This window comes from Callithrix jacchus, chromosome 12, assembly GCF_049354715.1.
Source record: "Callithrix jacchus isolate 240 chromosome 12, calJac240_pri, whole genome shotgun sequence".
Lineage (NCBI taxonomy): Eukaryota > Metazoa > Chordata > Mammalia > Primates > Cebidae > Callithrix > Callithrix jacchus.
The window spans coordinates 126,781,990-126,796,826 of record NC_133513.1 but is presented as its reverse complement, the minus strand read 5'-3'; the positions used below and the strand labels follow the sequence as shown (position 1 = coordinate 126,796,826).

At 58.5% G+C, this 14,837-nt stretch overlaps 1 protein-coding gene across 1 annotated transcript; it reads right to left on the bottom strand.

The window, feature by feature from the left end:
• Window positions 1-217: 217 nt before the first annotated feature.
• On the bottom strand, window positions 218-13,955 carry LOC108587815 (scavenger receptor cysteine-rich domain-containing protein SCART1-like). Its single transcript, XM_054243544.2, is given in 13 exon segments — window positions 218-393; window positions 867-1,061; window positions 2,842-3,156; window positions 3,233-3,301; window positions 3,509-3,679; window positions 3,682-3,813; window positions 7,565-7,841; window positions 7,843-8,270; window positions 8,435-8,740; window positions 9,101-9,409; window positions 10,236-10,532; window positions 11,270-11,587; window positions 13,782-13,955. Coding segments are annotated over 13 exon segments (2,946 nt in total). The 5' UTR covers window positions 13,849-13,955; the 3' UTR covers window positions 218-331.
• Window positions 13,956-14,837: the final 882 nt, after the last annotated feature.

Genomic DNA, 14,837 nt, shown 5'->3' with positions numbered 1-14,837 from the left:
ACCCTCCTGCCTGACTGGGGGCCCTGACCCTAACCCTGAGTTCCAGGAGGAGCAGCCCACACCCCAACTCAATAAAGTGGTGAAAACAACGTTGGATTGGAAACACACCAAGTCACCCTCAGACGAGAAGACAGAGGACCAGGGTGAGGCACAGAACAAAACCTGGGCCGTGGCGGGTCTGTTCAATGTTTCTGGGCTGAATTAACGACGGACGGGTGAGTTCAAAGAGAGTTTAATAACATCTGTGTTGAGAGTGAGGCCAGTGAAGGCCCCAGCCCCCCGGGTTTATCCGATCGCTCAACACTCTGACATCCCCACCATCAGCTTCAGGTCATGTCCTGGGGCAGAGGCCACCACCGTCTTCCATCCCAGCCTCAGCTTCGGGACCCCCGCCTGTGTTTAAGGAGACAGACACAGGGTCCACTGGGGCTCTGAGCGATTTCTCACAGCCTCAGGGGTTCTCATCTCCTGCTGGGAAGCAAAGCCACCAAGGGACAAGGATGGGGCACGGTGGGTCGGGAGAGATCGACATGGCTTCTCACAGCGACCCAGGCTGCCCAGGGTCCCTCCTGCAGCCACTGGGACAAGGTGCCAGAAGGATACTGCACAGCTGCAAAAGTCACCCAAATATAGACCAATGACCTCCGTAAGTCCACATCTGCCCACTGGGAGATGCAGCCTAACATGCAGATAACAGCCAGAAGTCCTGATGCTCCAGCCTGAGACAGGAGAGAGGGTCACAGACTCACAGACTCACAAGAAGCAGCCCTCACTTTAAATGAAGGCACTGTCCTGAGCAGAGCCCTCTGCATAGGAGCAGTACAGGAGGAAGAGCACCATGGACGCCAGGGTGCAGAGGTGCATACCTGTGGGGCTCAGCAGCACCCCGGCCTCCTCTGCCTCCTCCCCAGCAGCATCCTCAGGCTCTCCTGCATCGTCATAGGTCTCTTCCAGGCCCAGGTCCCCAGACGCTGCAGGTCCCTCATCTTTCTGCTCCATGGGGAAGGCTCCGATGTCCTCATAGATACCCTCTGAGGACAGGTGCTCTGACATGCCACAACCTGCAAAGGCCACACCAGAATGTTCTAGAAGAAATGCTCCTGCAGTCTAAGCCCACCGTGCCTGGCCCCTGTGCACGCCAACACCCCTGGCTCCTCTGTCAACAGCCCCCACAGAGAGCAAAGACTCCCTTAGGGGCCACTTGCTACTCTGGGCACCCAGGGCTGTGTCCTAGGGTGGGGCCAGTGGTCTCAGCCTCTGAACACACCCAGGGAAGACCCCCATTGCGCACAAGTCATAGGGGGTCAGCAGAACCCTGGAGCCAGTTCTCACTCCAAGCAGTCCTGGGAGTGTGGATTTTCTTGATCCAGCATATCTTGGGGGCAAAGTAAGACTCAGACATAGGGTCCCTGAGCCCCCAACAGCTCATGGGTCCACAGAGAGTCGCTGAGCAGTCACCATGGGGAAGGCCACTCAGCATGCAGGGCAGTGACCTGCAATGACCGGGTCCCACAGAGCATGCCCCCAGCCTCCCTACCCCAGGGCCCTGCTCACCACGCCTGGGCACGCCTACCTACCCCTGCAGGCTGCTCTGCGGTGGCACCACTTCATCCCCAGGAACAGAGAGATGATGCCCAGGAGGGAGCCGAGTACCAGGCAGGTGAACTCAGGCAAGGCCCAGGCCATGTGGGCAGGTGGAGGGGCCGAGGGAGGGGCTGTGGGGCACAGTGAGAGGCGGGGCCTGCTGTGCAGCTGGGCTGCCTGGGCCATTGTGACCCTGGCCTGGGAGGACCTTAGCCTCACAGGGATGGGGGCACCCCAGGAGAGGTGGGCCTCTGTGCTGCCTGAACAGGTGCTCCTTCCTTGGAGAGACAGGTTGAGGCCACGGCACGAGAGGCCCAGGTGAGAGAATCCAGGTGTGTGAGCCCTGGTCATGGGTGCAGGTGGAAGAACCCAGGCTGACAGGCTCAGACAGTGGGTACAAGCGAGGAAGGCCCAGGTGGGAGAACACAGGTGCACAAATCCAGCTGTGTAGGCCCAGACCGTGGGTACAGCTGGGAGGGCACAGGTGGGGAGGCAGGAGTGCAGGGCAGAGAGGTGGAAGGCAAAGGAGTAGGGCTCAGACGGGAAAAGGCAGGTGGGAGAATCCAGGTGTGTGGGCCCAGATAGGAGCAGCAGAGTGATGCTCTGGGGAGGGGTTGGGCCTGTGGAATGTGCTTATTGTCCTGACTGCCCACTGCCCTCAGCTCTGCCTTGGACACAGACCTAGTGGCCAAGGGGCCACAGCTTTCCAGGGCCAAGCCCCCCAGCTGCCAAGGCAAAGACCCCAGAGAAGTGGCTATGAGGGGCCTGAGGCCTCTGTCCCCGACACCCCCAGATCCCCATGTATTCACTCAGGTGAGCACGGGGAAGGAGAGAACTTTCCATCAGAGAAGGGGGTGCCCTGGTCAGCATAGTCAGCCCTGAGCCCCAGTGCAGTCCCCAGCGGGGACACACACCAGGGACGTGAGCTTGAGAAAACCACCTACCCAGGGACAGCGGTGGCAGCACTGTGGTCCCCGAGTCACCTGCAGTAAATGGTGGCATGTGAGGGCCGGGACAGGGAGGGAGCTACAGCCCTGAGCTGCACAGACCCTCACGCAGACCACCGCAGCAGCAGCCCAGCCCACTCAGCCTGAGCTGACAGGTCTGGTCCCAAGCAGCCTGGCCAGGAGCAGCCATGAGGAACCATGCCTGGGGCAGCCTCAGGGCTGGGTGCTGGGGATCTGCTTGAGGTGAAAGGGGACAGATACCACCACAGGACTGAACCAGAGCCCCTCTTCCCAGCGCTCCCCCACTCACCCAAGCAGCGCACGCCCGCATCCTCCTTGTGCGCGCAGTCTCCGCGTCCCCACCGCTCCGCAGCGCAGCCCCACAGGGACCCCTCGCTGCCCCGGCACCCCACCTCATCCAGCCACACCGGCCCGGAGCCAGGGCCAAAGGCGGCGGCCCCCAGGGCGGCGACGGCGGGACCACAGCCCAGCTGGCGGCACACCACCTCCGCGTCCGCCAGGTCCCAGGCGTCATCGCACACGGTGCCCCAGGAGCCCGTGTGCCAGAGCTCCACGCGCCCAGAGCAGCGGTCCTGGCCCCCGCGCAAGCGCACTGCGCCCTCCTCTGCAAAAGGGGCTGCTGTCACTAAGGGGATTGGACCGGGGTGGGCAGGGGGACAGGGACAAGGACAGAGGGGTACCTGGGCAGCTGAGCGAGGAGGAGCAGTTGAGGGTCTCCCCAGCAGCCTGTGGCCCGTCCTCTGACAATCCTGCAGGTTAAACAGCAGCTCTGAGAGCGTCAGTGCTGGGAGAAGCTTCAGAACAAAGGCTGTGGATCCTTCATTCTGTGACCCACCCCCACCCCAGGCCCAAGTTCTGATTCAATAGCATCCCCTGCCAGTGACTTGTCAGGAAGATAAACCTCTTAGAGACACCCCCAGAGGCCTCTAATGCCCACCTGCACAGGTAATCCAGACCTGCTCTTGAAGGTCACAGGAGTGTGGGTGCCACGGGCGGGAAGGGCACTGCCACAGAGTGGAGTTGGGCAGCCTGCGACACTCGATATTGTCCACCCAGGCAGTGCCCATGCTGGCACCAGCGGAGGGGAAGGGCTTGTTCTCCAGCCAGCCCCACTCCCCACACCCCAGCTGCTTGCAGATGATGGACAAGGAGAAGTCCTTCAGGGCATTGCTGCACACGGCACCCCAGGTCCCATTGTAGAACACGTCCAGCCACCCAGCACAGCAGCAGGTCCCACCTCGAAGCCTCAGAGCCACTGATTCTGCAAAGCAAGCACATCAGGCCAGGGAGAGCCCTGCCTGGCACTCTGGGCAGTCTCAGGAGGAGGGGGCTAAAGTCAGGGGGTCCCAGCACCGAGATCAGTTACAGAAACAGTATGGAGCCTCTTGAGAAAATTTAAACTAGAGCTACTGCACAATCCAGCAATTTCACTGCTGGGTATAGACCCAGAGGAAATGAAATCAGCAGAGCAGAGACGTCTGCCTGCCCAGGTTCACCGCAGCACGACTGACAACAGCCAAGATGTGGAATCAGCTTGGATGTCCAACCACAGATACGTGGATGGCAAAAACATGGCGCATACACACGAGCTACTCAGCCTTAAAAAGCGATAAAATCCTGTCATTTGCAGGAATGTGGATGGACTGGAGGACACTATGTTAAGGAAAACAAGCTAGGAACAGAAAGTTAAATGCCACATGTTCTTATTCATTAATGGAAGCTTAAAAGAGGTGGATCTCCTAGAAATAAAAAGCGGAACAGAGGGTGCTAGAGGTTGGGAAGGGCTCGGGGAGGGAGGAATCATAGATTTGTAAAGACACAAAATCACAGCTGGATAAGAGCAATGAAATCTAGCATTCTATAGCACTGCAGGATGACCGTCATTAACAGTACATTGCGGGGTTTCAGATCTGTGGAGGAAGAACGTGGATCCACGTCTGAGATGATGGCTTTGCTAATTACCCTAACCTGACCATACACATTACATGGATTGAAACACCACTGTGCATCCCATACAGATGTACAAAGACTGTCGATTTAAAAATAAAAGAGAAATATGGTACATCTATGCCATGGAATACTGTTCAGCCTCAACAAGAAGGGAATTCTGTGTTTCGTGACAGCACGGGCAAACCTGGCAGACATTATGTGAAGTGAAATAAACCAGGAATGAAAAGACAAATTCTGCATAATCCCACTTATATATGAAAGCAAAAAAAAAAAAAAGAAGTCAAATGCATCAAAACAATAGAATGTGGTTATCAGGGGCAGGTGGCGGGGGATGGGGGGGAGGAAGGCCAAAGGGTCCACAGTTACGCAGGTTGAAGAAATCTGGAACCCCAAATGCAGCAGGGGCAATGTAGCTAGTATTGCACTGTACACTGGAAATTTGCTAGGAAGGTAGACTTTAGGTGCTCTTACTACAAAGCCAAATGTAACCACGTGAGATGGAGGGACGTTCACTAGCTTGACTGTAGAAATTATTCAGCTGTATGCGTGTGCCTCAGCCCCGTGTTCAGAGAGCGCAGCTGTATGCGTGTGCCTCAGCCCCGTGTTCAGAGAGCGCAGCTGTATGCGTGTGCCTCAGCCCCGTGTTCAGAGAGCGTGGCTGTATGCGTGTGCCTCAGCCCCGTGTTCAGAGAGCGTCAGTCCTGACTGACCAGTGCCCAGATATGTTCCATGTTACCCTTGGAGCAATGCAAAGTCCAAAAGACTGATACAGTGGCCTGATGGCAGGTTTGATGATCCTTTAGAGCTAGGCCATGAAGCACTGTAATAACATTTTTAAATGCCTAGGCCAGGATAATTGGAGAACGTTAGGTATAAATTGCAACTGAAAGGATCACATCTAATTAAAATACGCTTAGAAAAAGTACTGGAAAGAAACACATCGTAATAGAATCAAAAAGTGTCCACAAGTATCCGCAGCCTGCTCCCACACCCTCTCACTGAGTCCGTGCCCCAGCCCTTGAATCCCAGCTGGCTTGGGACTTGGGCCAGTGGAATAGGCTCCGAGACTCTGTGCCTGCTCCTAGGCCAACTCTGCTGTCACTTTTGGAACCAAGGCTGGATCATGACAGAAACAGAGCCTTCACCACTCCTGCCTGCAGCCCGGGCCCAGAAGCGGGGCTCCACCTAACCATGAAGTGACTGAAGGCTCTGAGGAAGCCCAGCTGGGACAGAGAACCGCCAGGCTGAGCACAGCCAAAGGCAGTGACCACAGAAATTGGAGCCACACACATCATGCTGTCTGTGGCGGCGCTAGTCACTCAGCATTAATTTCGAAAGCAGATCACACACATTAGACACTGTCTGGATGTCGGGATTAGATTTGTTTTGTTGTTCAAATTTTTTGGACTCAAATTTTAACACCATGTAACATACTTTATATCTCACTCTGTCAAAGATATTATCAACAATTTTTGTAAAGTCTATCAAGAGAACTCCTCTACCTACATCCAGAAGTTACTGTTCTAATGCTTCTTTAAAATGGCTCCTGTATCTCATCTGAGTCTAGAAAAATAAAATAAAACGGCTCCTGCCCCTCAGATACCATCTCATCTGCTTTCCCAAAACAATGCAAGTTTGCACCCTGGACATCAGCCTGTCCACGTGCCTACAAATGGGAGAGCAGGAGCCACCAGTGCCCTGCCCCTCTTGGGGATGCAGCCCTGTCAGAAGTGACCAAGGCATAGCTGAGGTGAAAAAGAGGCAGCCCCAGGAATTGAACTGACCGCGCCCAACATGCTGGCTCCAGCAGACGGTCTGACGGCTGGTGCCTGCAGATGCTGGCTCAGGTGGGGTCGCCAGGGTGAAGCTTCCCAGACAGATAAACAGATGACGCAGCCACCAGAGGGAAATGCTGCAACCTAGAGAGCAAGCACCACGTGGGAGAAGCAGAGGAAAGGCTAAAACAGCCACTTTCCATGGGAACTAGCAGAATGTTCTAGAAAATGACCTGTCATTCTCACGGAGATGCCAAAGACGGCCTTTTATGAGAGCAGAGCAGAGCGTCATTAGAAGAAAACAAGCTTCTGTGAAAAAAGACACTAAGATGAGGTGAACGGGCGACGGACGAGGTGAGGAGGCTCCTTGTCTGACTGACTGATGGACGGACGGGGCAAAACACACAAGGGACTGGAGAGCAGAACCGACAGAAACCAGATCGTGACATGGGTGCCACCTGGAGAAACGCCCTGAGAATGAGTGGGCAAAGAGTCATGCCAAAAATCATTTTAGAAGCATAGGGAAGACTCAGCCTCACAAGACTCAAGCATTGCATACAAAGAACACGGTAATGGAAATAAACGTAATAATCCAAGAAATCGCTGCAGAAAATGTTCCTAAAGAAAAATATAAACCAAAGCCAATGAGAAGAGCCCACACTTGGATGAGCTGCTGGAGGCTCAGCAGGAGTCCAGCCTCTCCCCGAGGTCGCTGGAAACACTGTGGGGAGCCTGTCACCAGCTCACAGACCTCTCCAGAGAACACACCCTTGCTCAGTCTGCAAAAAGGTCTCCAGTACACAAAATATCACCAAATACGGATCAAAATTAAGAATCTGAAGCCAGTGGCAGTGCCTCCTTCCTGTGGTCGCAGCTGCTGGGGAGGCTGAGGCTGAAGGATCCCTGGAGTACAGGAGGTCAAGACTGCAGTGAACTGTGATTGTGCCACTGCACTCCAGCCTGGGAAACAGTGAGACCATCTCAAAACAAATCTATACCCGGGAATCCCGGATAGAGACCAAGCACGCTTAAGCTGGCAACAGCAGAAAATGAGCCCAGCCAGGGCTTTTCCAGGGACAACCAGCAGCAGGGAGCTGACCAGGTCCAGGCACAGGACCCAAAGCGCTGTGTCCTGCCCTTTGCCAGCAAGAGGAAGCCCGCCCAATACACCGAGGAAGTTCTGCGTTCAAGGAAGAGAACAGCTCCTGGTATTTTAAAGGAATTCTGGAGCTCAGGTGCACGTGATCACATGTAGTAAAGCAGCAGATCTGATGTCCGGCCGCACACCTGAGCAGAAGACGCCGGCGTCCTCCTTGTGGCTGCAGTCATGCTGGCCCCAGCCCGCCGACGGGCACTGCCACAGCGCAGACTCGTGGCCCTGGCAGCCCAGCTCGTCCAGCCAGATGCGCCCTGCCCCGGCTCCGAAGTGCGCGGCCCCCGGGGCGCTCAGGGCGCGGCCACAGCCCAGCTGCCTGCAGACCACGTGCGCGTCCCGCAGGTCCCAGGCGTCGTCACACACGGTGCCCCACGCGCCCCCGCGCAGCACCTCCACGCGCCCCGCACAGCGCCCCGGCCCCGCGGCCAGCCGCACCCCGAGGCTCCCTGCGGAGAGACAGAGTCAGGGCGCCCCGCGCCGCGCGGCCACGGCCCAAGGGGGACGCGGTTCCACCCTCACCCGAGCACACCACGCCGGCGTCCCGCGAGGTCCCCGCGGGCTCCCGCAGCGTCGCGGACACGTTGCACTGGGTCAGGCGGGTCTCGGTGCCCACACAGCGCGCGCGGCTCAGCGCCACCTGGACGGACCCGCGGCTGGGGGCAGGCGCGTCGTAGGCTCTCTGGGCCCCTCCGCACCCCAGCTGCCGGCACACCACGCCCGCGCCGCGCAGGTCCCAGGCGTCGTCCAGGACGCGGCCCCACACGCCGTCCAGGGAGACCTCCACGCGGCCGTCACAGCGGCTCTGTCCTTCCCTCAGCCTCAGGGCGTGGGGGAGACCTGGGGATGGGGACGCACGGGGGCCTCAGGGTGTCAGGAGGAGGGACCCCGGACCACCACCCCCAGGCAGGCCGGTCCCTCTCAGCCCCTCTGTCCTTCCTTGCACCCTCTGTCCACAGCTCTCGCTCACCCTCCTCCTCCTCCACAGTCCTGGCTGCACCCACCTGAGCACACTGTGGAGGCTGAGTTTCCCGGGCCACAGGCCGGGGCCCCCAGGGTGCTTACTGGGCAATTCCACAAGTAGGACTCTGTCCCCTCACAGTGAAATGCGTCAGGCCAGATGGCAGCGTCCCCGCCCCCAAAATGGCCTCCTCGAGGTGCGGCCACCGCGTTGCCACAGTTGAGCTGGTGGCAGAGGACGGTGGCGTCTGCTATGTCCCAGTGGGTGGCACAGAGGGGCGCCCAGGACCCCTGCACCTGGAGCTCCACGCGGCCCTCACAGCTGCTGCTGCCGTTGACCAGCCTGAACTCTGGGGGAGAGGAGGAGTCAGTGTGGCTGGGGACACAGACCTGGTACATGGCTGTCTGTGGTCATTTCCTTCCTTCACACCCAGTGGGATGGGCACAGAGCCCAGCCTTGCTCTCTCCAGCTCCCCCGCCCTCCTCTGTGTCAGCATCCAGCCCACACAGCTCTGCAGAAGAATCTGATCTGAGCTGCTGCCTGGGCACTTCACCCTACACCCAGCCTCTTCACTCCGCTTCTTTCAACCAACAGAAGCAAACATCAAAAGCACCCACACCTACTGGCCAGAGGCACCTTTAGGGCAGGAAGGGATCTGGCAGAGAATAAGGCAGGGCTGAGCCCTCAGAGCCCACACACAGGACCTCACCTGAGCACCTGAGCCCCGCGTTGTGGCCGGTCCCACACTGGCTCCCGCGCCCCCGTGGGCAGTAGAACAGCAGTGACTCATTGCCCGCACAGTGGAAGGCCTCTGTCCACACCGGCCCGGAGCCCTGGCCAAAGCGGGCGCCCCCAGGTGTGGACACGGCCACCCCACACTGCAGCTCTCGGCACACTACGTGGGCTGTGGCCAAGTCCAGGTCCATGTCGCAGACAGTGCCCCACGTCAGGCCCCGCCTCACCTCCAGGCGCCCGGTGCAGGGGTGCTCACCGCCCACCAGCCGGGCTTCGGTGTGTCCTGGGGGCAGACATTCTCTCAGGCAGAAGACACGTGTCATCAGGTGATAGCTCGGCTCTGAGCCTCAATCTGTTGAAGGGTTCCACCAGGAAAAACCATCTGCATCTAGGCAGAGGGTCTACCGAGCACAGGGAGGAACTTGCAGCCAGAGGCCCTTCCATCCTGCACCCAGAGCAGAGAAGCGCCCTCAGCCGCATCACCAAGGTCAGGGTCAGGGTCACCTTCTGCAGGTGCAAACCTGTTTCACAGCCTCTGTTCACGGCCATGACATCCACACCTTCTGCAATCCCTGAGGCCAGGTCAAGGCACCCCTTGGTCCACTGAGCACCACCCTCTCTGGTGGTGACCTCTGGAGCACCACCTCTGCCACAGGTGACTGTCCACCTCATTTCAGCTGCTCCTCATACTTACAAGGCCAGGAGCTGTGCAGCCAGGGCAGCTTACACACAACGGAGGCAGGGCTGGGAGGAAGTGTCTTCTACCCACCCCAGATCCATGTTAGACGTGCAGCAATCACAGCTGAAACAGCTCACACTTGCCCCAGCAGCCAGGACCCCCAGATGGCCTGCGGGTTCTGAGCCAGGACTCCTCTGTGGGGCCACCAGAAACTCAGCTCCACTCTCCTGAGAACCCACCATGAGAACTGAGGCCCTTTCCCTCCAGCGTACAGGTGCACCACGTCTACACCCAATGTCTCAGGCAGAACAGGGGGCCCGTCCGTGGGAACACCCACCCCACTTCCCCCTGCTCTCCCCAAGTCCAGCCCCAGCACATCCAGGCCCAGCATTACCCAGGGGTCACTGGAAGCGTCGGGTGGTGGCCTCACCTGAGCAGACCACCTCTGCGTCCAGCCGTGGGTCGCAGCCGCTGCGGAAGTTGTTGTCCAGTCTGCAGCTGCGGATGGTGGGCTCGGTACCCTTGCAGGCCAGGTACTTTGTGACGACGCCCACATCCCGGCGGGGGGCCTGGAGCACAGGGCCACACCCCAGCTCCCGGCAGAACACCATGGCCTCCTCCACATGCAGGCCACAGAGGCGGTCCACCCCATTCACGTTTCTGATCTCGGGGAGTCCTGCGCAGGGACTCTGGCCCTGCACCAGCCGAAGCTCCCGAAAAGTGCCATCTGCGGAGTACAGGCCGCCTGCCATAAGGTGTGGACCCAGCTGGCCACATGGTCGCTTGGAGCCTGGGTGACTCCAGATGTTTCCATTTGGCCATGGCAGTCCACCCTGGGCCTGAGACCAGGCAGCTCCTTTTTTCAGGGAGGGCAGTGCTGGGCTGAGTCAGGGCCAGCTTCAGGGGCAGGTGACCGGGCCGTCACACAGGGCACGGGCTGAGAGAGGCCCCTGTGCCCAGCTTCATGCTCTGCTGTGGGTCTCCTGAAACTAGGGTCCCTGCAGGGTCCCTTCATACTGGACCCTAAAATAGGAGGTCCTGGCCAGGTGGCTCAGCTTCAGAGGCAGGACACTATGAGGGAGTCCTCACAGCCACATAAAGTGCCCAGGGACAGCTGAGGACCCTCCAGCCAGACCTGGACGGAAAAGCATGTAGCTTTCTGATATTGTGTAAGAAATCACTACCAGCTGCCTGCGTGGGCCTCGGGCATCCATAGACCCCAGGCTCACCTCGGCTGATACCTCTCCGAGCCTGGGCTGCCCTCTGCTTCCCTAGTCCACTCTCTGAATCTCCCTGGCAGTGGTTTTTTCAGAGCTGAATCTTACAGTCAGGATGATTCCAGTGCCCAGCAAGGAGTCCCTGCCAGAGAGAGCTCCACACCCCCTGCCCCCACCCCCTCCAAGACCCTCCCTGTCCTCCCCCTCCTCCTCCCCCAGCCCCACCCCTTCACTCCGCCCTACTTACTGGAGCACAGAGCGACCACCACCCATGCGTGGGGGCATGGGCTCTGGCTCCATGAGCCAAGGCTGCACTCCCAGAGAGAGGGCTCATTGCCCTGGCAGGACACGTTGTGGAGCCAGGGCGGGGCCATCTCTCCAGGCAGCGGGACGTACTTGGGGGCGCCCACGGCAGAGCCGCAGCCCAGTTGCCTGCACACCACAGAGGCCTCTGCCAGCGACCAGTCCTGGCTGCACACATGTCCCCACGTCCCTTGGTGTCGGACCATCACCACTCCGTCGCATGTGCTGGGTCTGTACGCCAGCCTCAGAGCACCTGGTCCACCTTCAGACAGACAGGTCCAGTTAGAGGGGCCAGAACCAACCCAGGCTCAGGAGGAGGATGACAGCACAACAGCCCTGTGAACGGCCTGCAAGGCCTCAGCAGCAAGTCGGGTTCCTCTCACCCACCAAGCTTAAGCGGTCCCAGAGAGGCGATAGGTGAGGCTCTCAGAAGAGAGAAACCTTCACTCCATGTGTCTTCCCTGGGGCTGCTCCCCTCCCTGGCCCTCTGGAGCCCCAACATCCTGGAGGACCCCACCCCCAGCCATGGAAGTCCCCTGTCCTCCTGGGTCCGCAGCTCCCACCCACCCTCTGCCTCCCAAGCATCATTCCCCCATTTCCACTGCAGGCCCTGTGGTCTCCAGCCCACCACTGTCACCCCCTGCCCCGCCCATGTGGCTGTCCACACCCCTTGTCCAGGGCTGCTCACCCCTCCCTCCTGTCCTCTGCAACCCGGAGCATCCAGGAAAACCTCCCATGCCTGCCCTCCCACTACAACCAAACCCAGCCCCCCTACCGACCCATATGGGCTTCCAGCCAGGATCTCACCCCCCACGGTCTCAGCATCTCAGCTGCCCCAGCACCATCTCTCCCACCCCCCAGGGAGGCACCTCTAACCGCCCTCTCCAGGCCTCTGCACCCCTACATCAAAACAGCCCCTTTCCTTCCCTCCTGCCTCACTCCCACCCGAGGGAAATGAAGCAACCACTAGGAAGGAGTCCATGTGGGTGGAGCCATGTGGTCCCAGAGCAGCCTCCAGGCCCCTGGAGGACCCCAGGAGACAGCCTCCCAAATGGCAGTCGGTGGCAGGGGGGACCCCGCCTGGTCCAAGACAAAGACCTTTCCCTCCCACCTCCCGGGGAGCCTTAAATCCCCTGCCTCAGTCTTCATCTGTCCCTGCACACCCCCATCCTCCTCACCTCCCTCCCACCTGCGTCCTCTCAGGACATGGATGTGTACTGGTGTCTGCCATCTTTTTTTTTTTTTTTTTTTTTTTTTAAGACAGAGTCTTACTCTGTTACCCAAGCTGGAGTGCAATGGCACGATCTCAGCTCACTGCAACCTCCACCTCCAGGGTTCAAAGTGATTCTCCTGCCTCAGCCTCCGGTGTAGCTGGGATTACAGGCACCCACCACCATGCCTGGCTAATTTTTGTATTTTTAATAGAGACTCAGTTTCACCATCTTGGCCAGGCTGGTCTTGAACTCCTGACCTCAGGTGATCCACTCGTCTCAGCCTCCCAAAGTGCTGGGATTACAGGCATGAGCCACCACACCCAGCTGTGAATAGCTTTTTATTTTATATTTTCTAAAGCTATTTCTTGTTGTAGAGAATTCTGGCCCTTGTGCTTTCGATCTTCAACACAAAAGCAAATCCCTTCAACCCCAGAGATCCCAGCTGTGACTACACTGCTGCCTTTTCTCCAAATCCCTCCGCCCTTTCTGCAGCTGCCCACAGTCTCCCACCCCACCATGGGGGGTGCAGCTCTGTCCAGCCCTGGGTCACCACCCTGCTGCACACCTTGGCCCCACCCTGCCAGTGAAGTGTTCCTGGGCCTCGAGAACACCCTCCCCTGCCTCCCGCCCAGCCCTTCACTCACATGCCCACCCTGTCATGGCTCCATGCCCACGTATGCAGGTCCCCAGGGCTCCCTCTCACCTCCATCCTCTCCTGCTGTTCCTTCTGGCTACACCCTGTCTCTACAACTGCCTGCCCCTGACCCAGCAGCCCTTCCACATTGCCCCAGACTGCAGTGTCCCCAACTGGGTGCTGTATCTCCATGGGACCCCATGCCCAACCTCACTGCCAGATGCAGCCAGCCCTCTCATGTCCTTCCTGGGATCCCAGCCCTGCTGCAGGGGACACAGATGGAGCAGCCCCCACAGGACCCATCAGGACTCTTGATCGGGGTCATTGGGACCAGACACTGGGCCTGTCCAGGGTGTGACACAGCCCTGCACCCTGGGTTCCAAGCAGTGGGTTAGCGGCTGGGGGCCCTGAGCTCACAGGGATCCAGCCATGTGGAGCCACCCGCTTCCTGGCCCAGCATGTCCCACCCACTCTGGGCTGAGTGAGACCCAGGCAGACGGCGGGTCATAAAACATTCACAGTAGAGGACACACTCATGCCCAAGGGCCTGGGCCTCAACAGAGCCGCCGCCTCCCAAGAGTCCATGGATGAAGGAAGGAGAAACTTACCAGTGGGGACTGCCCAGAGATTGAGAAGAAGAGGCCCAAGTCCCAGGATCCAGAGAGCTGCCCTCATGGTCCCACAGCCTTCTGGACTTCAGCAAGCTCTCACTGCTTAGCTGGGGCAATGGCGGAGGTCACAGCCCAGAGTCACATATACAGAGGTGGGAGCTGCCAAGGACCTCCTGGGGCCAATGGGGCCAGTCACAGTCTTTCCAGAGCGAATCAGCATCTCCGCCTCTCAGCGGTGAGCAGAGCAGCCAATGCCTTGCCAGCCTGAGCATCACCAGACATGGGGAGGGTGGAGGCTGTGGGTTTCCTCCCACACTGATAGCTGCTGATGGGACTAGACCCAGCCATCAGGCAGGTGGTCCAACCTGCTCATCGCAGGGCCTCAGAGAAGCCCTGCGTCTCTGCCCTCCACCTGGGCCCGTCGGCCGAGCTGTGCTACCACCACAGAAGGCAGCGACACCAGACAGCCAGGAAGGCGTCTTCGGCGCCGGCAGGTGGCACTAACAGAGTTAGGGGTAGGGTTAGGTTTCAGTGGGAGTCCCAGCAGCACCAGAAGAATGACACAGAAGAGCTTTGCAAGAACTGAACTGTCATTGGAACTAAAGCCCGTGAAAGAAGATAAGAGTTAAGAATCACTCATCACAAGAAGACCCAGGGACACCAGCATTTCAGTAAGAGACAGTCGACTGAAGCCAGCACTAGGAAGACAAATCCTCTTGAAATAAATGGAAAAATAGAAATCTCAGCAAAGAAACAGAAGTTATAAAAACGAAACAGGCTAGGTGCAGTGTAATCGTAGCACTTTGGAAGGCTGAGGCAGGCAGATCACCTGAGGTCAGGAGTTCGAGACTAGTCTGGCCAACATGGTGAAACCCCATCTCTATTAAAAATACAAAAACTACCGGGCGTGGTGTCACCCACCTGTAATCCCAGCTACTTATGAGGCTGAGGCAGGAGAATCACTTGAACCCGGGAGGCAGAGGTTGCAGTGAGCTGAGATGGCACCACCGCATTCCAGCCTGGGCAACAGAGCAAGACTCTGTCTTTAAAAAA